General features: G+C 37.1%; 1 protein-coding gene across 9 annotated transcripts in view; it reads right to left on the bottom strand.

Moving 5' to 3' along the window:
- Positions 1 to 23,600, bottom strand: part of CFAP20DC (CFAP20 domain containing) — a 199,650-nt gene that overhangs the window by 33,262 nt on the left and 142,788 nt on the right. For all 9 annotated transcript variants that reach the window (XM_074198848.1, XM_074198844.1, XM_074198849.1 and 6 more), the window contains one exon: positions 12,669 to 12,730. In XM_074198848.1, the coding sequence (XP_074054949.1) occupies positions 12,669 to 12,730 (62 nt within the window). The remainder of the gene's footprint in view (positions 1 to 12,668; positions 12,731 to 23,600) is intronic.

Genomic DNA, 23,600 nt, shown 5'->3' with positions numbered 1-23,600 from the left:
TAAAGTAACTCAGGTTACTAATGGCAACTCATCAGTTAAAAACAAAGAAAGAAAATTCATCAAAATTTTATTGCTTGTTTCAAAATTTCTGGCTATAAGTCTGACAAATCTGAAAGCAAATTAGCCAGAGAAGCACATGTTGGCATGTGAGAATCAGCAGAAAGAAACAAGGTGGGTAATTAGATTTTAATTGGATAGTACCCTGATGGTAATTTGATTCCTACTTCAAATTCAACATAGCTTTCCTTATTAAGAGCCTGCTGCTCCAGCTTACAGAGAGGGAACAAAGACCATGCATGCCTTTAAAGGGTCAAGTGCTCTAAGTCAAGAGATCTGGCAAAGGAGCATGGAGAACTGTCCATAGTCCTATTCTGGTGAACATTTTGACTGACAGCCTTTGTCTTCCTATCACCCAGGTCTCTCATCTTCCCCTGTGATACAGGAAGGCCAGGAATGTCTCTAACAATGTAAAGAGCTGTGACCTGAGTATCTCCTCTTGATACTGGGAGAATGATAAAGATGTGTCCACATTTGGGGGTGTGTGGCACTAGGAAACCTAGGAAGACTGTCTTAGGGAGATGTAGAAGACAGAATAAGGTTAATGGTTTTGCCTTAGTCAGTCAACATTTGAACCATTGTTTAGTTATAGACGCCACATTTTAGGATAAATGCTGACAAACATTGACAAACTGGAGTGAGTTCAGAGGAGGGTGAGCCAAGCTATACTAGATGTGACTGAAGGAACAGGCATTATTTATAATGGAGAAGAGAAGATTTAGGGGATCAGCCAGCTCTATTGATGAATTTAGTATGTGAAGGGTTGCCAAGAAGTAGAACTCAATTGATCCTGCTTGATCATAACGGGAAAAATATAGCAACAATTGGGTAATTTAGGCTTGATATAAAGGAAATCCTTCCCAAAATTAGATTCAAGGCAAGTCAATAATTATTTATTAAGTGCTCACTAGTACCAGGCACTATGAAAAATGCTAGGGAAACAAAAAAGAAAAGACAAAAAAACAGTCTCAGTCCTTAAAAAGTTTACAATTGAACGGGAGAGATAATACGCAAACATTTGTAAAAGTAAGATACACACATATGGACACATGAATACAGGGCAACTTGGAGAAAATCCACAGAAGAAAGACACAAGTACTAGAGGGGATCAGAAAAGGCTTCTTGGAGACAGAATTTTAGCTGAGACTGGAAAGAAGGAAGAAGGAGGTGAGGTAGGAGAGCAGTGCCAATATGGGGAATAGCCACTGAAAATTTAGGAAGCTAGTAGATGGAGGATCTTGCCCTTAAAGAAAGAGCAAGATGACCAGTGTCACTGGATCGTGGACTATGTGGAGGGGAGCAAAGTCTGGAAAAGGAAGAGGTTAGGTAATAAAAGGTTTTAAAAGTCAAACAGGAATTTTTTATTTGAGCCACTGGAGTTTGTGAAAGAGGACCACGAAGTCAGGTTTGTGTTTTAGGCAGAACAATGTAACAGCTGAATAGAGGGTGAGCTGGAGAGCAAAGTAACTAGGGCCATCTTGATGGCCTTGGCCTCCAGTAAGGAAGTTCTGCAGCAGGTGGTGCCAGGGAGAGAGGGTCTGGGGACAAACCCAGGAGAAGCTGAAAGCCAGAATCAACAGGCAACAGACTGGATGGGGGCAAGTGAGTGTGATGAACAGAAGCCAACACCAGGTTTAGAGGCCAGGGCAGAGGAAGATTGGGAGGGATGGGTGATGTCCTGGAGAGTCAGAGGAGGGTAGAGTTTAGAGGAAAAGTCTACTCTGCTGCCTGGGCAGGGGGTGGGCTCCCCTTTATGGGAGGTCTTCCAGGAAAGATGGTACTTGTTAGCAATGGAATGAGTGGATTACCTGTTCAGAGTTTGATTATTAGACAACACCTTGAGTCCCTTCCAAGGGTGATACTCTGGTCTTTTAATATTTCCACCTTACTGTCTTTTTCTTTACCCAAAGACCTGTATATGAATGTATTAAGGGAGATGGAACAAATAAAAACTCACTGAGCTATTTGGGTTCAGTTTCACTTGGATCTAAAACACACCTGCCTGAAACCTGAGTCTGCCTTCTGCTGGGGAGGCTGTACTTTGGGGGTGGGTTCCATCGGATGGCATTCACTTATTTGTGTTTCGTGTCTATCAAAGGGCTGGGAAAGGGAGAGGAATCTTATTTGCAAATAAGGTTCATTGTATCTTACGTAAAACTATCAGAGGTTGAGTGAGAGGATAAGTCAATACAAAATCACCTAAACCTTACATATTAAAATCTTTACATGGATTTGGTCATTTAATTTGAAGCTCTACATGTAACTGGGATTTTACTTTGGACACAGGGCAATGTCAGAAGTGTCAGTCTAACTTTATGAAACCAAAACTGATTTACACAAATTACAATATTTAATTCATATGATACACAGAACCGGTTTTGCTCCTATGTCCATTAGTAAAATGTGAGAACAACAATAAGAACATAAACATTAAAAAACCCAAGGTTTTCTAGAGAACTCTTAAGTTCATCTTATTTCTATCTCTATCCCAAGAATCCAGGGTCTTCAATTCATATGAGAATCCTGAATTATCTCACCTGCTGCTCTTTCCATGATATAATGCAGTCATTTGACTTCTCAAATAGTCCATGGTTTCTAATGACACCAAACAAGTATATGAACCACTGTATATATATACAACCATATTTCCAAATTACAACAGCATTTACACAGAGGATTTTCACTGAGAAAATGGTTTTGGTTTTATGTAAATCCTAAATGGAAGGTCACAATTTCTGTTGAAAAAATTTAATCTCCTGAAGAAAGAGATGTGTCATTATTATGCAAAACCCATGAATTAAAATCTGTATTTTCACTGCTAGCTTCAGAAAAGATCCTGAATATAAAGCTTTTGAAAGATTTCTGTAAGGTCATTGTTCCTGGTATTTCAGACAATGCTGTTTACTGATTTGAAAGCTAAGTATTTTAAGAAGGATATCAAAATTATTTTAAGGTCAAACTGGCAATATGCTGATGATTAAAAAATGCAAGGCAAGTGCTTTATTACATTACACTCTGAGAGTGTTATTGTAGTTTAAAAATATCATTAAATCAGCACAAACCAACACTTATCATTTCCTGCACATTTTTCACACTGAGCTGCATTCTGACTATGAGTAATCTGTTAATCTGTTCTTTGCCTCGTAATCCGTCAAAGTGACAGATTCATTCCATCCCTAATACATAATATCTTCATTTACGGTTTGCCTCGGTGCAACTTTCTTTTTTGCCAGCGTGGAGATTTGGAAAATCACAAGCAAATTTACAGAATATGTCACTGGGGTTCTTGTTTTCCATTCCTTACATTAATCTAACCACCCCCCCCCCCAAGGAATCTTTCCCCCTCTGGATTTCTAATGTAAATTAATTGTGCTTTGCAAAGTAAGGCAATATCAGATTCTAGCAAGTCTTGTTAAAGAGGTCAGAAAAAGGGCAATGATAACATAAGGAGAGAACACCCCAGTCCTGGAGTCCAAACACTAAATATAATAGAATTTTCTGGTAACATTTGAGGCTAATGAATAGATTTTTCTCACCCTCTAGCAGTGAAGAAGAAGATATCATTTCATTAAGCTGTATAAAGATGAATTGCACTAAAAGGGGGGTAGGATCAGATTTTGGCTGACAGACAATTCTTTTTTAATGATAACTCTATGGCAATTTTCTTTTAGGTTCGACCTTCTTTTTATCATGGGGCAGACAAGATGCCCAGATTGTAGGTTTTGTGGCCCACTAGTGAGTTGATATAAATGGTGCCAATTGAAGAAAAAAGCTTGAAAGTGTTTTATTACCTAATTTAACTGAAAATATTAAGTCCTTCCTACTTTAATTGCTTTGATTCATCTGTTTATAAGTTTATTAGTTTGGAAAATAAATATCATTAAGGACTTTGAGAAAAGGCAGTGTGCTCTGCAAAATTTTAGTTAGTTCACATTCATTCTCAGTCAAGTAAAGGATAATGAAGCTTATTACTTAAAAACTATCCCTGGGCTCGATTTTTCTGATCCAAATGCTCACATACTTAGTAAAGTGTCGATCAGCTTGCAGGGCTTTTTGTTGTTGTTTGTTTATTTTAATCTCAAGCTTGTCAAATGCAACGAGATAATTTCTGGTAGGAATAATGCTTTCACAAAAATTGAAGTTAACTTCGAACTAGTCTTATTTCAACACACTCTATTTTCTTTACACATGCAATGCCCAATAACCTTCTGTTGACTTGAGTTGCAGATTCTGGCAGGTTTTTCTTAATGGATGGCTAGAAGGATAAGAGTTTCTTTTTTTTTTTTATTTTAAATGAATAGACAGGGAAAATTCACTAGAGCAGTAAAATTGTTGACACAGTTAATCTGTTAAAAGTTGTTATTCTTTCTTTAATTAGAAATGGGTAATACTATATTTATTACTGAAAAGATTTTAGCCTGCTTTTCAAACTGATATTCCAAAAACATCTACAGTAGTTATCTATCATCCCTAAAAGAGAGAAACTTCTCTACTTGGCACTTAAAACTCTGAAATTTGGTCTAACTGGTATCTGTAGTCTAATTTTTGAGGCCTTCCTGTCCCATACTCTACTGCAGAGTTCATAAATATGGGGCCAGTTTTACACTGTTTTCCTGGCATGGTACCTGGGTTCCTGTCTTCAAGCTTTTGCACAAGTAAGAGGCTCCTGGTTCTCCCTTCCCACCTCTAACGCCCCCAATCCTCAGGCCTCTTGTAAGTCCAAGGGTCTTGCTGGGAATTTAGCTCCTAGGATGTTCAATCTGCCTAGAGGCTCCTCTTAGGCAGGGGTTGTTTCTTCCTTCCATTTGTATCCTCAGGGCATATCATCATAATGCTTCACATGTGGCAGGAATTAATATTTGTTGAATTCTAAAATAATATTTTTTAAAAAGTCATAATACAAAGATGGAAACTTGGATTAACATTTCTACAACAAAAGTTATTGACTTCAAAGGGCAAAAGTTTTTAAATAAGAAAACAATTTCCCGAATTGGTGACTATATCATCAATGAACAGGAAGGAAATATCATATTAAGGGAATAAATACATACCTGAGGGAGAGAAATCTCTGCTTTTTAAAATCATACAAATTTTAAGTTCTATTTGCTTGTTTAAATATCTAGGGAGACTATTAGATCAGAAACTCCATTCAGAGACTACATCTGACTAAAACACTGACTCTCTCTCTCCCCTCTGACTACTTGTCAAAAATCAATTGAGAGAATTCTGGATTTTTCTGGGGGGATGTGGGGTAGATCACCCTAGTTTTTGGAAAAGTGGAATGGTGAGGGGGTACTAGAACCATCTTACATTGGAACTGATTGTTAAATTTTTAGAGTGAGCACAGAGCTTGAGTTGTTTTGCTGATTGTCAGACTTAAAGTGAATGTTAATTTAAAAGTGCCGTGCATAATTTTTTTCAGAGAGTCAATGGTCAAATAGATACAGCATCCCACTGTAGTGGAACATGGTGAACTTGGATCCCGACCCTATCTCTCAGCTCCTTCTGTCTTTCTGGCTCAGGTGGATTCCATGACCTCGGAGGTGAGATCTCACTCTCTCTGTGATGCTATGATGGAGCTATTTGGGAGAGAAGAGTAGACTGACCATCAGACTGAAGGTCTGGACCTGTCATGCTGACCTCATTGCTATATGCCTGTGAAATCTGGACAGTCTACCAGCTTCCATTTAAACTGTCTTGAGAAGATTCAGAAGATCACCTGGCAGGAGAAGATACCAAACACTGAGGTCCCTTCTTGAGTTAAACTACCCAGCATTCCAACATCATTACAGAGAGGGCAACTAAGATGGACTAGACATGTTGTCAGAATGTAAGCCAGATGTATGCTTGACCAAAAATCTATTTTATGAAAAACTCACGTAGGGCAAGTGCTCACAAGGGGGTCAGAAGAAGAAGTACCTGGACATCTGAAGGTCTCATTGAAGAACTTTAGAATTGATTGTGCAGCCTAGGAGACACTGGCACAGGACTGCTCAGCATAGTGTGCCCTCATCAGTGAGGGGGCTGCCTTCTATGAGGAAGGCAGAATGGAAGCAGCTCAAAGAAAATGGGACATCTGTGTGCTTACATGGACTATTTGTGCCCAACCTGTGGTAGAGCATTCTGAGCTCTTATTGGTCTGATCAGCCACATCAGGACATACTGTCATTTGTCATAAACATAGTGATGGTGTTTTGGTCTTCTTTGATAACAAAGGACAAGAACCAACCAACATTTGGTGCTTATTCCTGGTGTGAAAAATCCCTCCACCAATGAAGGTCAGCAATTCTTCTAAAGATTAGCAATCTTTAGAGGGTTGTCTGGAACACTCTCACCACGTGGCGAGAGCTAGAGAGAACCAGGGCAGCCCTGACAGGCTATGCTGGGAATGAGGTCAGTGGAGTTAGAGGAAGGTTCTGAGATCATGGGAGGATAACCTGGGGAAGGCCACTGAGAAAACAAGAATTGCCCAGAAGAAGACAGGGGGGTAGGTTGCTCCCTCAAAATGGAAAATATACTTAGATATCACTGGCAGGATAGAAGTCTGGGGATTCATGTTGAAAAAGCCCAAAGGATCATAATCTTAGAATATCAAACATGCTTTTTCCTAGGACTAATCTGTTATTCTATTAATCTAAAGTTATATCCAATATTTTGTTATAATGAATCCTGAACTTTTTAAAAAAGCAGAATACTAATAATGATATAATTTATAGAGCATTTTTTCAAGACATTTTATGATCATATCTCATTTTATCCTTGCTGCAATCTAGGAAAAAAGCTAATATATTTTAATAGATGAAAATACTGAAGCAAATAGGGTAAAGTGACTTGCCCAGGAACTCACAATATTGTTAAGGGATCCCCTGAACTTTTGAGTTTCCAGAAACAAAGGATGCAGAACATGCAGGAGTCCCTGAATGTGTCAAGGATGAAGTCAACCCTACCCCAGGTGATATAATTTGTTATTTCCAGGTCAAGTTGGATAAACATATAGGGGGAAAATATACTTTTTATAAAGATGGATGAACCAGCAATTTGACACTGACTTATTTTGCTTTCAATTGTTGTTTTAGTTGAAGACTGAGGTTCTTAACCTGGGGTTCATGAATTTTTAGAAATATTATAATGATTATATTTCAACAGAATTGGTGTCCTTTGTAATCCTCTATATTTTCCTTTATGCAATGATGGGCATGATTCTGTGAAGGGTTTATTCAGATTTTCCAAGGCTGCACAAGGGGCCACAATCCAGTCAGATTAGGAGGAATAAGACAATCTAAAACCAACCCATGGCTGTACAGCCATCCAGCTTGGTCCCTTACCCAGGTGCTCTGACAATCATCTTTCTCCAGGATTCCCTAGAGGCTGTGCTGGTGCCAAAACAGAAGGCCTTTGTCCATCTCCCCGCTACTCCCCTGTGCATCATCCCCGCTAGAAAACATTTCCTTATTTTTCTACCCACTTTGTGATGATTCCTCTGTGCACACACTGTACATGTGCTTCCTACTTCTGGGCAGTGTGGACTGCTTTGTTCTGCCATTCCCAGGATCTATCACATGGCATGGGAGATGATTCATGTTTTCTGATTTGCAATGAACACCTTCATTGATTGTATGATAATAGCAAATGTATGATGATAGCAGACCACACTGCCCATAGCTAGCGTGGAAGAAAGCTGGACATGGGCTTGGACTGGATAAAGCAGAAGGCCAGATTAAGACTTTAGGGTACAAGAGAGAAGAGAACTATTCCCATGAGTTACCAGTGTCTACTATCAAGGGATCCTGGGCAAGCAAGAAAATAAGATTAGAATCCATCAGAATGAACCCTTTTCAAGAAAAAGGCAAGTTCTTCAGTTTCTAGATAAAGTCAAATAAGCCTTGGCCCCTTTCAGAAACAGACTTTCCCAAGAATCATGAGCAACTTCTCTGAGACTTGAAAAGGCTTGAAATCGGACTGGTACTGACGCAGGGAGTAGTGGCAAGGAGTCCTTTGTTATTCCAAGGCCAGGAATCACTTCAAGGCATTTCCATCAGACTGCAGGCTTTCTTGGAGAAGGTGAATGGAAGGCATGGAATAGAATAAAGTGATAGGATTTCCTTCCTCATGCGTATGTACAGAAGCAAAGGCTAAAACAAATGTGTTTCATTCTGCACATTCATGCCCTCAAAAGAAGAAAATGACTTTTTTTGGGGGGGGGAGGTCTGTTCCAACCTGTTGTCTTTAGTTTCAATCCATGCTCCCAATATCCTCTGGGAGTGTAGGGATGTGAATCACATGTGAGAATGCAAACTCAAAACAGGCCATTCCCATTCCGCAAAATTCACTTTAAAGACTGATGATGGCAGTGTTGCTGAGTTTGGCTCAATTACCTTATAGCTACTGTTGTGGCAGTAAAGAAAAAACACCACTCCATAAAATCTTTATCAAATAAGAAACACTGAAATCAAAATCTGTGTTCATTGTAATCAAAACCACATCACTCGTTGCATCTGTTGCATGGAAGCTTAGATTAAAGAAACTTCCCTCAAAAGGTCCCACAAGGTTGAATTCCATATATTTGCTGCAGGACCCGACATTTTTGCCTTCTTAAAAGATCTGATGCCTGTTCTAACCATCTCAGCCAGTCTACTCTGATCCATTCTAGTCTGATCTAACCTAGTCCAATCCAATCTCAGCCCATCCAGTCCAATTGAATCCAATCCAATTTTGCAGCAACTGCTAAATGTACACTGTGGCTAGGCTTTGAGAAACAAAGAAGCTGAACTAAGGCCCTGCCTTCAACACTGGGCATTTTACTTTCTATAGTTCAGATCCTGAAAATAAAGAATCTGTGTATTAGATCAAAAAACAAACAACTATCTGTCTTGATTAGTTAATGAAAAACATTTTACTTAACTATAATCTAAAAGAATTATGTATATAATATGTTCTTAAAAGACAGGCAGGTGGTATGATACAGTAAGAGGTTTAGAGTCATGGAAAACCTAAATTTGAATCCTGCCTCTGGCCTTTATTAGAGTTCTGCAATCCTTGGTCAAGTCACTATACCTTTCTCAGTCTCAATTTCCTCATTTGTAAAATGGAGATCAAATGAGATAATCTATGGACCCTCTCTTCTGCTGCTGCCACATAAATTGCTACATAAATGTTAACTTTTGTTATTAATACAGTTTTCATAAATTAAAATGAATCAAAATCATATAATTGTTAATCCATGCTAATTTTGAAGCTACTGGGAACAGAAGATAACTTTTAAAACATGAAATGCATACAAATTTTAATATGCTTCTTTTAAAATGATATGTTTTCTTTGTGACTGGAAAAAAATATTAACCAATAGAAAGGAAAGACATAAAATTTACTCTATTTGGAAATTCCCAAGTCTGCAGAGAAAAATGATGACCATAAGATCAGTCCAATGTAATACATGTAGGGTTTGAGGAAAAGAGAGCTTGCTTTAGTCAGCCTGTGCTGAGCCAGGGTGAAGTAGGGTCAGTGTGTATTAATCATCTGTCAAAGACTGGAGGACTTTATTGGCCAATTATAGAAAGAAATAAGTTTATAGCACAAAAACATGGGACAGAGCTACCAAAATTTCCAGTCCTAACACAACCAACAGTGACATTTTTAGCACAGGGATAAGGATTATATTTTTAAAAAAAAGGTTGTGATATTTTAGAGTTATTTTTCAAAGTTTTTATTTCTGTTAAACTATTTAGATATTTTTCTCAAGAAACTTAACCAAGCCTCTCACTGCTTTTACTCCTAATTTATCTAAGCTAAAGCAAGAATAGCAAGTGTCATCATACTCTGAAAGAAGGCCCTGATTATGGGCTCCATCTCTAGGAGCTGCTACCCAGAAGGTAATCATGGCTTATTTTATAAAATCAAGGACTAAGCAAAAAGATCCCCAACTGTTTGCAGGACTCTAAACAAACATATAAATAAATGTGACTGCTCCAAGAACAGAGCAAAACCTAGAATTCTAGAAGGCATTTGAAAATAAACCATGGTATCAAAACTGGCATCCATTTGGCTGGGTTTGATTCAGCGTGTCTAAGCCTAAGGGAGGCAGCACTGTGCCCCTGCCTGAGCCCCTCCAAAGGTCTGGGACCTCACCGAGGCCATGCTGCTCTAAGGCTTGAGGTCCTGCCTGTCTCTGCTTGGGGCCTCACCACTGGACAGTTGCCCTGGAGTCTAAGCCTTATCCTGGAAGGGCCAGTGAGTTAAGTGGGTAGGATGATGGGCTCTGACTTTTATGACTTTTCAGAATTCTTTTATTTTTCCATTTTAATTATCTGTAGCTTTTAAAGTATGCTCTTTATAATATAATAGCCCAGGATATGGTTGGTAAGATATAAAATAAATAAATGTCACAAGATGAGGCATAGCTTTCAATTATTAGTTATAAATTCTTTTTAATAAGATCTGATTTCTCCAATTTTTATATGATGATACATGCTGACCTCATAATTATATCACCTTTTATATTTATGGCCCAATAATGCCTTCTTGGCAAATCACAAAGGCTGCTGAATTTACTATACAACAGTCTGATGGGTGATTTACAGATTCTCTGATTGACTGTAAAATAATTTTCTCAAAAACTGATGGATAACATACTGGCAAATTAAGTGGACTACTTTTTTCCTTGAAGAAATTTGGCTTTTAATTTCAATAAAGGAATCTGTAAATGACCTTTCCTGAGTCATTAAACACTTACTGAGTGAAAGAAAGCTTGCTATCTATTTACCCTTCACCATCCTGGGCAGCCCCTTCTGGGCTTTTCCAAAAGGGGGCACCCCAGACTGAGCACAGAACTCAGGAGTGGTCTGACCAGGGAAGAGGGCAGTAGGAAGGTAGGTGCCTTTCTACAAACAGCTTCAGGACACATGAGCATTTTGAGGGACCTGAGGTATGCTGAGGGAACATGAAACTCCTCGATCTTTTTCAGGCAAACTTTTAATCTTGTACCTGTAGAGTTATTTTCTGGAACTCAAGTATATGATTTTACATGAAATTTTTCTGCAGAAAGTGTTTTCAGTTTAAACTTAAAGGAATTTAAATATAGAAGGTTCCTCACCTTCTGTGAACAGATCATAGCCACAAATGAAAACAAGCAGTCTGATTCTGAAGTAATAAGACTTATTTGTGTCTCATTTGGATGCTTGATCTTATTACTCTCTTGTGATGCCTCGGGTAGCAAGGCAGCTCTAAGAAGACAGCAGAGATTGGGGGTGGGGGCTTTGAGGGCATCTTTAAGCCCCTTGATTTACATAAAAAGAAACTGAATTCTAAAGACAAGCTTGATTGGCCCAAAGTCTCCCTGCTACCCAAGTGGTAAGAAGGCCATAACCTGAGCTCTGGGCCGCTGTGGTGCTGTGCCAGGGTTCCTTCCACCACTTTATTCCAACGCCATTCATCTAGGATCTATGCTCTTTGGGAGGAAGATGGTTTACTTTCAAAGAATCATGAAAAATAAGGTGTTGCCCAGAAAATTAAATTTTTTCTTCAAATTTTCCTTTGCATGGGGGAACTTTCTCTTGCCTATGTAACTGGGAGAGTTTCCTGGACATGCTGAGGCTTTCAAGAGGTTGAGGAAAGAGTCCAAGAGCAGTCAGACTCTACCCTCTCTTATGCTGCTGTCACTTCCTGAGGACTTGAAGGAAATAAACATTTATTCTAAACACATAAATTTGCCTCCAAGTACTTTAGAAATAGTTATTTATGAGGAAAGGACAATGCTGATAGACACTAATTACATATTCTTCTTATCTATTGATTCTATTAGGAAACAGTTTATGAATCTTATTAATAATAAGATAGATAAATCTTGCTGAAAATGTATAACTGAATATATAACTGAAAATCAAACATGTTCATTTATTTACAAGGTTTCTATTTCAAACTTTATTTCTCCAAATGGTCTAATCTTTATCAGTTGTAGGACTCCTGCTCTGAGCCTCACTTTCCTCAAATGGAATATGGGAACACTGCTATGAAAAAGCACATTGATTCAAGGACTATTTTAGAAAAAAAAACCAGATATCTTATTGTCTGATCTTGTTATCTCTTATACCTTTTATTTCTTCCTTAAGGATGTGATTTCTCTCTCATCACACTCAATTTGGATCAGTGGTACAACATGGAAACAAAATAAATACTGACAGATTGCTTTCCATGGGGGGGGGGAGGAAAATAAGATTGGGAGAAAAATTGTAAAACTCAAAACTCAAATAAAATATTTAAAAATTAAAAAAAAAGAAAAAGAAAAAGCACATTGAAAACTTGGAAATAGCATGTCCATCTAAATCATGAATAACAATGGCGTGGTTGGACTGGATTATCCCATGTTCCTTTACAAATATGAGAAGTTTTAAAAATAATGGTATTCAGATGCAAGACATTCTGGAATATGAAATGGCTATTTAAATTTGCAGAAGTTTACTTTAACTAAAGTTATAGAAAAATAATTTTAAAATTATCATTTGCCAATGAAGTCATGATTAGCATTTAAGCTTAAGAAAAACAGAATGAATAAAGCTCAAATCAATTTTCTAAGCAGTTTACAACTCTCAACATCAGGAAAGGTGATGATTACTCACCGAGGGTTAGAAGGAGAAGGAGGATCCATTTCTTTCTGATAGTGACGTCCTTGATTGACGGGCTACAAAAGATAGTGAAAAAAACTATTTAGAAAATGCTGCTGCAAATATTTTATTTGAAAAAGTGCTACACTCAGATACCTTGGAATTCATCCCCTAGATCCTCAAACCTGTCTCAGTTTGTCAATTGGTTAACTGATATTAGGGTCATTAGTGACTGTTAAAAAAATTAGTTTCACCCTCTTAGGTTGACTATATGAACTCTAAAGAGAGAAGAAATTCAGCTGCTCTTTCTTTGGGACCAACTTAGCAGAAGAATATGGGACTGTATCCTCATCCTGAATTTCTTTTGAAAAATCCATCCAGTTGTCTAGCTTTGAAGACTTGGGAGTCCCTTTTGGCTATATATTCTCACTACTTCTTAACAGTCAATCCTTGACTAAGTAGTTTTTATATCTATGACTGAAATCTCTCAGCCACTACTAGTACCATCTCATGTAAATCCCAATAGCCTTTTGCCTGCATTGGGATAATCCTAGAATGGTCTCCCAAATAATTTAGGTTTCTGTGTCTGTCTGTCTGACTGTCTCTCTCTCTCTCTCTCTCCTTCCTCTCCATATACATTTTATAATAATCTTTTTTTTATTTTTTTTTGGCAAGGAAATGGGGTTGTGACTTGTCCAATACATTAATATTTTAAAAACCTCCCAACCCATTCTTTAAAAAAAATTTGAATTCCAAAATTTCTTCCTCTTTCTCCTCCCCACTCATTCAGAGATAAAGGTTATATATGTACAACTATACAAAACATTATTTACACATGTTGTGAAAAACATAGATCAAAAAAAACCCCAGGGGCAGCTAGATGGTGCAGTAGATAGAGCACCGGCCCTGGAGTCTGGAGTACCTGAGTTCAAATCCGGCCTCAGACACTTAATAATTACCTAGCTGTGTGGCCTTGGGCAAGCCATTTAACTCCATTTGCCTTGCAAAAAACCTAAAAAAAACCCCAAACAAATCCACAAACAAAAAACGCAAGAAAAAAAGTTTTTCCATAATTCATCCAACATTTGTCATTTTCCTTTTCCATCTTATAAGCCCATCTGATAGGTACAGGGTGGTACTTCAGAGTTGTTATAATTTGCATTTCTTTCACATACTTAAAAATAGCTTTAATTATGTTGTCTGAAAACTGCCTATTTGACCATTTATCAATTGACCATTTATTTTTATAAATCTGACTCAGTTCATTAAGTATCTATCTAAAATCATCAGGAAGTATTATATGTAATGGGAATAAGCTAAAAGCATTCCCAATAAGATCAGGGGTGAAACAAGGATGCCTATTATCACCACTATTATTCAATATTATATTAGAAAAATTAGCTTTAGCAATGAGAAAAAATAAATTGAAGGAATTAGAATAGGCAATGAGAACACCAAACTCACTTTTTTGCAGATGATATAATAGTGTACTTAGAGAATCCTAGAAAATCAACTAAAATATTTGAAATAATAACTTTGACTAAGTTGTAGGACATGAAATAAACCCCAAATCATCAGCATTTCTATATATTATGAACAAAGCCTAGCAGCAAGAGAGAGAAATTCAATAAGTGAAGACAATATTAAAATACTTTGAATTCTACCTTCTAAGACAACTATATGAACACAATTACAAAGCACTTTTCACACAAAGTTAATTGCTCATGGGTGGGCCAAGTCAATATAATAAAAATGTCAATTCTATCTAAATTAATCTATTTATTCAGTGCCATAGCAATCAAACTACCAAAAATTTATTTTCTAGAGCTAGGAAAAATAATAAAAGAATTCATCTGAAGGAACAATAGGTCAAATATATCAAGGGAATCAATGAAACAAAATGCAAAAGAAGGTGTCCAAAGCACATCTAAACTATCTTATAAATAGACCATCATCAAAACTATTTGTAAATGGCTAAGAAATGAGCAGTGGCTCAGTTGACTAGTTTGGGTATTAAAAGAACAGTAATTTACTGTTTGAAAAACCCAAAGACTCCAGCTCCTGGCCTAAAAAATATTGTTTAACCAAAACTACTGGGAAAATAGTACTAAAGAGAAACTAAGCAACTTAGTTCTCATACCCTATATCAAAATAAAGTAAAAATGGGTCCATGATTTATACATGAAGGATGATATCATAAGTAAGTCAGGAGAACATGGAATAGTTTATCTGTCAGTTGTAAGAAGAAGGGAAGAATTTATAACCAAACAAGAGATAGAGAACAGTATAAAATGCAAAATGAATGATTTTGGTTGCATTAAATTAAAAAGGGTTTGCACAAACAAAACGAATGCTACCAAGATTAGAAGGAAAGTAAAAAGCTAGAAAACAATTTATATAACTAATGTTTCTGATTAAGATCTCATTTCTCAACTATATAAAGAACTGTGTCAATTCTTAAGGATACAAGTCATTCCCAAATTGATAAAATGGTCAATGATATGAAGAAATTAAAGCTTTCTGAAGTCACATGAAAAATGCAAATTCAAACAACTCTGAGGCACTACCTCACACCTATCAAATTGACTAATATGACAGTAAAAGGAAAATGATAAATACTGGAGAGGATGTGGGTAACCTGGGACACTAAAGCATGCTGGTGGAGTTATGAATTGATCCAACCTTTCTGGAGAGCAATTTGGGAATGATGCCCAAATGGCAATAAAACTGTTTGTATCCCACATGTACAAAAATCTTTTTGTAGTGGCAAAGGATTAGAAATTGAGGGAATGAATGAAAAAAACAAAACCAGAAGTTTTTGAAACTGTGCTATTTCATTAAACAATCCATTCCCCAGCCCCCCAAAAAAGGATTACACTCAATTTTGCTGGGTAGGTGAGTCTTGCTTATAATCTAGCTTATAATCCTAGCTCTACTGCCCTCCAGAATATCATATTCCAAGTTCTTTGATCCTCTCATGTAGAAGTTGTTAAATCTTTATCCTGACTGTGATTCCACAATATTTGAATTGTTTCTTTTTGGCTACTTTTCCTCCTTGTCCTGGGAGGTCTGGAATGTCATTATAATATTCCTGGGAGTTTCCATTTTGGGATCTCTTTCATGAAGTAATTGGTGGATTCTTTCAATTTGTTTTACTTTTAGGTTCTAGCATCTTTGGGCAGCTTTCCTTGATGATTTCTTGATATATAATGTCTAGGATCTTTTTTTGATCATAGTTTTTAGGTAGTTCAAAAATTCTTAAATTATCTCTCCTGGATCTATTTTCAAGTCAGTTGTTTTTCCAAAGTGATATTTCACATTCTCTTTTTTCATTCTTTTGATTTTGTTTGATTGTTTCTTGATGCCTGATGGCGTTATTACCTTCCACTTGACTAATTCTAATTTTTAAGGAATTATTTTCTTTATTGAGTTTTTGTAACTCCTCTTCAATTTGGCAAACTCTAATTTTTAAAGGAGATCTTTTCCTATGTGAATTATTGTACATATTTTTCCATGTAGCCATGTAACCTTTTTAAAAAGGATTTCTTCTCCCAAGTGAATTTCTGTATATCTTTTTCAATTTAGCCAATTCTGCTTTTTCAGGAATTCTCTTAAATTGATTTTTGTGCCTCATTTGTAAATTGGCCTCTTCTGCTTTTTAATATATTAATTTCTAAATGATTTTTTTGGTCTACATTCCCAAGTAGTTGACTTTTTTTTATGATTTCCTTGCATCACTTTCATTTCTTTTCCCAAATTTTCCTCTACCTTGCTTGATTTTTAAATTCCTTTTTCAGCTTTTTGAACCTGATACCAATTTACAAGAAATTTTTCTTTAAGGTTTTGGATGTAACAGTTTTGACTTCGTTGTCTTCTGATTTTTTAAATCTTCTCTTCACCATAGTAACTTTCTTTGGTCACGATCTTCTTTATTGTTGTTTGCTCATTTTTTTCCAGCCTTGTTCTTGACTTTTAACTTTATGTTAAAGTTGGGCTCTACTCCCAGGGTGGAGGGAGGTACAGGTATTTTGTGCAGCTTCTTTCAAAGCTAGTTCTGTCTGTCTGCAATTTTCAGTTCTCCTAAGATGTGCTGATCCAATGGAAGTGTGTTTATCTCTCCACAACTGTCTCTGGTCTATGAGTGAACATTTTAGCATGATCTGTTTATTTCTAGTAACTTTATTTGTCTAAATTACAAAGAGGCCAAGAATTAGTTCTAGATAAACGTAAGTTCAAGTTAGGAAAAAGGTCAAACCTCTGCCCAAACTGTCCAAATATTAGGAGATTTCCCAAGTGGGGGACTCTGTACTGTCGTGATTTACTTCTAACTTTTCATTTAATATAAATTCCAAAAAGCAAAAGAGAAGGTGACCATGTAGACTTGATGGATCACTATTGTCCCAGGATACCAAGCCAGACCTAATTACTGAAACAGACTGAGGAGCTCTCCAGAGACAAAGGGCCAGGGAGGAGAGGATGATGATGAGATGGGTGGTCAGTGAGACTTCCAAAGCAATTCTCACAACCACCAGGGTTATTGAGAGTAATGTCTGTATAGCTCCAGAGACACAGAAATAATAAAGAGCATGTCCAAGGCAAACATGAGTTACCAGATGTAAGAAGCCTACATTCTCTCCCCAGTTATCCAAGTCTATCAATGCTCTGTTGCTCCAATGAAGTCATTCCCTAGTGGCCCTGTGAGGAGTTTGAAAGCACCATCCAACCCCATCAAATCCATAAACATCTGTGCCTCAGTTTGAGTAATTTCTCTAGAATCAGTCCGAGTTACAAGGAACGCTGGTGGCTACACTGAGTATGTGACAGAGCACTGAATACTGATCAGTGAATTCAAAAATGATCGTGCATAAAAACATCTGGTACTGAAGAGTCTGATCACAAGGTCTAACCTGGATGCTATAGTCTATTTTTTGCAAGTAACTGGATGACAAGATTATCCAGAGCCACAATTGGTCATTTGGTCCTCTTCTCTTGAGGCTGATAAAGGTCTCCTTACTCCAGCAACTAGGCAGGGAGGCTCCACTGCAACTGTTTGCCATTATTGCTCTCACATACAAAAATCCAGTCACAATAATCTTACTTCTGTGCATTCCTAGAAACTGGAGTCAGGTAGGTGTGTGTCTTGGACTTCATACAAAGGATTTTAAAATCAAATTGAACACTAAATAAATTACTGAGTGACTAGAGCACCCAATAAGAGCCTTGTCTGCTCTAGGGCTATATGACTTCTGCAAGAACCCCTAGAATCCATATACTCCTTCCCATTAAACATGAAAGAACACACAGAAATGATTTGCACTCAGGGTTAGGACCAGAATGAGAGTTCGGGGGTTGTTCCTTTACATCACACTGCAGTTACTGGTATGTAATTCACATCATGAGGAGATTTTAATGGGGTTTAGAGGTAATAAGGACACAAATAATCTAAGTTCTTTATGCTGAATTATTTCCCCTTATCATTTCTTTGAATATTCCTATTTAATTCAGGGGTTCTTATCTTGAGTCCATGAACTTAGTTTTCTGATAGTTTGATAACTGAATTTTAATGGAAGTGGTTCCTTTTGTAATCCTAAGTATTCTATTTTATTAATTTAAAGACATCTCTGAGAAGGGGTTCACACAATTCATCAGACTGTGAAAGGGAGCCCATGCCACAAAAAAGGTTAAGAATTCCTACTTTAAAATGAAACTGATTAACCAAACTTAGCATAACAATCACTTAATCTGACAAGGTATCCTGTACCATTGATGAGTTTAAATATGCATGGGCAACCAGGATCAAGGCATCACAAAGCAATGACAACAAAATAAAATAATCTAAAATTTGATTTTATGGATGGAGTAAATATGATATTAAGTAGCTGTGTAATTAAGGTTTTATTATTTCTCAAGAAAAAAAGGAATTAAATTAGGTCAAGGAAAGGGCTTAACTTATTACCTTGTCTGGGAAAGGACCAGTTCAGGATCCCTCTCTATGACAGAAAAACATGCTCAGTTTACTGCTCAGACCTTGGCTACACATGTTGTGTTTTACATGATGGAGTACTTACTGACTTACTTTAGACAAGCCCATAATTCATTTTTGGCTCACTGTCATGAAGACATTTTGATATTCAGCCAAAATTTCGCTTTTCTTAGTTTTATTTAACCTCCTTATGCCGGACCAAATAATTCTTTTCCCTCTCTCAACCATACAAGTATTTGGGAGACTTCTTATCATGCCTTCTGCAGAATGGTCATCTAGCTATGTTATCAAGAATGTTCTCAACATGTGAATTTTTTTCCTTCTAGTCATTATCCAAAAAAAAAAAACAAAGAATAATAAAATAATAAAAGTTACAAAGCTGAATCTACCACAAAGAAATTTAAATCCTTATTTATATTTCAAATTGTCATATTCAAACAGAATTTTTACATAAGAATGCAGGAGACATTAAAAATTTAGAAAACCATTTATTACTTGCATTCTACTATATTTCTATTTATTTTGCTAAATACTTCCTGGTTACATTTTAATCTGATTCAGACTCAGACTGTGAATGTTGTAGGTTTTGTGATTGACATGTATTCTAATAAGCATATTTATAACTAATACTTTGTATTAAAAAACTATAAAGTTATAAAAGCTATAAAATTTTTTAACTTAATATTTTGTATTAAATGAATACAGATAGGTGGCACAGTTGATAGAGTGCTAGTCCTGGAGTCAGAAATACTTATCTCCCTAAATTAAAATCTAGCCTTAGATACTTACTACATGTATCCTGGGCAAGTCATTTAACCCTGTTTCCTCAGTTTCCTCATCTGTAAAATGAGTTGGAGAAGGAAATGGCAAACCACTCCAGTTATCTTTGCTAAGAAAACCCCAAATGGGGTCATGAAGAGTTAGACATGACTGAATATGACTGAACAATAAACTCTACATTAAATGGAATCACAGAATTTCAGAGTTCGAAGAGATCTCAATGGTCATCTGTTCTAAAACATACCCAACAATTAGGTATCCAGTCTAGGTATCAACACTGCTAAGTAACACAGTAAGACATGGAAGAACTGAAATTTGGCCTAAAAGATTTTATTTTGAGTCTTAACACTGATCTATATTAGGAAACTTTTATATCAGCAAACTGTTTGTCTCAATTTCCTCAGTTATAAAATGGAGATAAAAAAGCACCAGGTGGTTGTGAAGATCAATTGAGAGAACAGTAACAAAGGGCTTAGAAAAGTGTTTGGCAAATAGTAGGTACTTTTCAATAACCCTTCCTTAACACACACACACATACACACACAATTAATTTCATGGATGCTGGGTTCCTTTTTAATGAAAAGTCTCTAACTTTAAGATGCCGATATACATCCTAAAAGGCAATTTTGAGGAAGTTCAGCTCTAGGAATTTGGTTTTGATAGGCAAAGAAAAAATGTCCACTGAACCAATTTCTACTAAAGACAGAACGTTATTTCCTTTAGCTTAAGATAGGGTTAAAGGAGTCTAATGGCTTTACATGGTTTATTGACCCTAGTAACTAAGGCCTACCTCATCATTGTGCCATAGCATTCTGATCTTTCAATGGACAGCTTTCTGTGTACAAGATATAGAGAATATGTAGAATCTAAAACTGAGTTCTGGTAGATCTGTGAGATCATTTGTGTGGGCATTCTTCCACTGAGGTTGATCACAATTCTTGGTGCCATTTTTCTACATGCTAAAGGTCTCCTCTCTCTTGTCTTTATACTATATCTCAAGAATAAAAATGGGTTAAGGTAACAGTTTTGTCCCTCTCTCATTTCTCTTTCAGGCTATAAGAATTATTCCTATCCATTTCCTAATCATCCATTTCCTTGATAATGTCTTATATTCCATTTCACATATCACTGGCAACATGCCTGCTTATACCTACCATGCATCATCTTCTTGTGTCCCTTTAAGTTATTTGTAATTTTAATTCTTCTGAAATTGTGATATGCTTTGATTTGTAGCCTTAAAGTAGCATTGGGAAAGTATCTGATCCCCTTGGACACTCTAAGTCCCCTCTCCTCCCATTCAGCATATTTATCTTGAAATATTTCAGTTTCTCTCATTCAATCTAGCCTGAGTCTATATGCTTATTTAGTTCTTGGTCTGGTTCATTATTCATCTGCAAAGCTTCAACAAGTCATAAGTATTGCTAAAACTATTCTGATGGGCTACCCACCTGACTTTGAATTATAATCTGGAGAATAAATGTTGCTCATCCACTTTGTTTTTTCTAACATGGATGGTCAGAACAATCGCTTTTCCATTAGTATACTTTTCACTAAGGAGATGTTAGTGTTCTGAGGATTCCATGCAAACAGTACAAGGTCATTTTATCTGTGAACTATTTTGATAACCTTACCATTATGAAGACTTTGAAATATCTGTTTCTCCACCCCCCTTCCTCTCCATGCATCTATACAAAGCCCCATGAAATGGGAAGTTATGTATACACAAAGGGCAGAGATTCTCTTTCATTTGGTGCTTGTATAGGAGCCATAATAAAGAGAAATAACTCATGTAAAAAGCAATAAGATATTTTTTAAAAATTTTGATCTTGTAGTCACTTAGATAACAAGAACAAAGGGGTATTGTCTTAGAATTATTATATTAACAACAATAACAGCTGATGTTATTTATATAGTATTTTAGAATGCTGTGTAAAATGCTGTATAAACATTTTTTTTTCCATTTGAAACTAATGACTTTGTGAGAAAAGGCACTGCAGTTATTTCTCATCTTGTTTCACAGATGAAGCAACTGAGGTGCAGAGAGGTTAAACCAGTTGCCCAAGGTCATCCAGCTACCAGGTGGTAATATCTCCTCCTTCTGCTCATAGCCACCGCAGCCCCCCATCCTGAAGGGAATTTGCCCCAGCAGTCCCAGGCTCATTGCTTCCCTCTCAGATTCACTAACTGCCCATCTCAGTTCAAGGCACAGAGCCACAAACAATGAATGGCAGCAAGCATTTGGGATGCACACTGATTTACAACTTAGAGCTTCTCACAGGCACACCTAGAAATGTATATTTAAGTGTATCAAGGCTTGCCATTTAGCCAGAGATAGCAGACACAGAATTAAGTAACAGGATGAAAGAGAAACAGTTTTCTGTTTAAGGTGTCGATGGAATTTAAACCAACCGCTAAGCAACTTGCATACTTCAACAGTTTCTCTGACAGCATAGATATTACAGTAACTATAAAATACAGTTTTTAGTCTATCATTTTTATAGTTGCATGAGAACATCTGTTCATCCGATTTATCTGTAGCTTAGCAAAATCAACTCTCTTTTCAGGACTGGACAATTTTTTAAACCTCATTACAGCTCAAAAGTAGTGAGCAGTTAATGAACCTGAATATAAAGGGGGAAATGCAGCCCTGAATTATCCATAAAGTGCCCATGACCCAGCGAGGAGACTGATGGACAACTGACAATGGGACAACAATGACAAGTCCACAGAGGCGACCTCTTGGTGACGCTGTTGCCATGCACTAGTCCCAAGAAGCAGGACTGGCACTGCTGGCGGTGGGAGGGGACACTAAGAAAGGGCTCCAAAGACTACCACTAAAAATGCTCCCATGTCAGAAGGGAGGTTTTTGTGCTTTATTAAGTAAAACTCATTAAAAATGGCAATCATGTTTGAAGGCTATTCATAAGGGCTGTAAGTCCACTTCCAAAGCCCTTCGCCACATGTTAATCCTCAGGTTATATTCAATTTGTGAAACCGGCCTCATTTTTCTCCCCGTGATGGGCATGGAGGTGGAGGTCCCATGTCATGTCTTTCCTAAACTGGACACAATGAGCTCTGGTCTCTCCTGAAGGCTGCCCCAGCAACGGTGCAGACTTGTCAAACATTCTTCTCCAAAATTTCTCTTGAAAAACAAATACCTTAAGAGCAATAAGGCTTTGTGTCCCAGTTTATTTGCATTGGAACATGTTCTAAATCTTGAATGACTGAAGGAAAAATCCCTGATGCAAACAGAAAAGCCAGTTCCTGCTTTCAAGGAGTTCCATTCTAATGGGGAAGGATGATAAGAGGTCTGCATCAGTGAGATGGAAAGGCTTCAAGTCCCAAGGTGAAGCAGCAGGGCAGAGAAGAAATTCTCTTTAATGTTAAAATTAAATTGCTCCCAACCCCTGTAATACTCCTACCAGTCCAGAAGAGATAGGCCCTGATGACGGAGCTAGGCCTGGTAGGCCTGCGGGCTGGCTCCTATCCTTTCTCTCCCTTCCCTGCTAGTTGGTCCCTCTTCCCCTCCCTTTCCATTCTTATTTTAAGATCACCAAAACATAAGAGAATCCTCCCAGTCCTCTAATTAGATTTCCTTTAATATCACCCAGAAACGATAATAATGAGGGGAGGTATGGATCATTTCCCCAAGTGAGTTTGGAAAGCAGTTTATCCTTTAGCTTAGGTGCTCAATCTTATTTTTCCCCTCTATTTCTTATGATTGAACTTCAAAGTTTCTATCTAGGCAGCTCCAGTCTTTTTTTTAATCAATGATTAGAACTTCTTTGTTTCAATAGAGCCTCATTTTTCCTTCCCTGTTGGATTAAACTCCGTTTTTCTGACTTTATTCTTGGTTCCAACTCTATATCCTTTGTCTTCTGGAATATTATATTCTAAGCTTTCCACTTCTTTAGGTGATTATCTGCGATCATGTGTAATTTTGAATGTGACTCCTTGGTTCTTGGATTCTTTTTTTCTTCTTGTAGCTGTAGTATTTTTTCTTTGACCTGGAATTTCTGGATTTTGGCTTTGCTGTTCCATGGAGTTTGTCTTTGGAGTTTCTTTTGGGAGATGACCAGCAGATTCTTTCTTTTTCATACTTTGCCGTAGTTCTAAGAGACCTGGCCAGTTTTCTTTTAAGATTTCTTTCTTTATTGGTCATGGCTTTCAGGACATCCAGATTG

Source organism: Macrotis lagotis, chromosome 8 (genome assembly GCF_037893015.1).
Source record: "Macrotis lagotis isolate mMagLag1 chromosome 8, bilby.v1.9.chrom.fasta, whole genome shotgun sequence".
Classification (NCBI taxonomy): domain Eukaryota; kingdom Metazoa; phylum Chordata; class Mammalia; order Peramelemorphia; family Peramelidae; genus Macrotis; species Macrotis lagotis.
The sequence above is the reverse complement of the archived record's forward strand: the minus strand, read 5'-3'. Positions and strand labels throughout refer to the sequence as shown.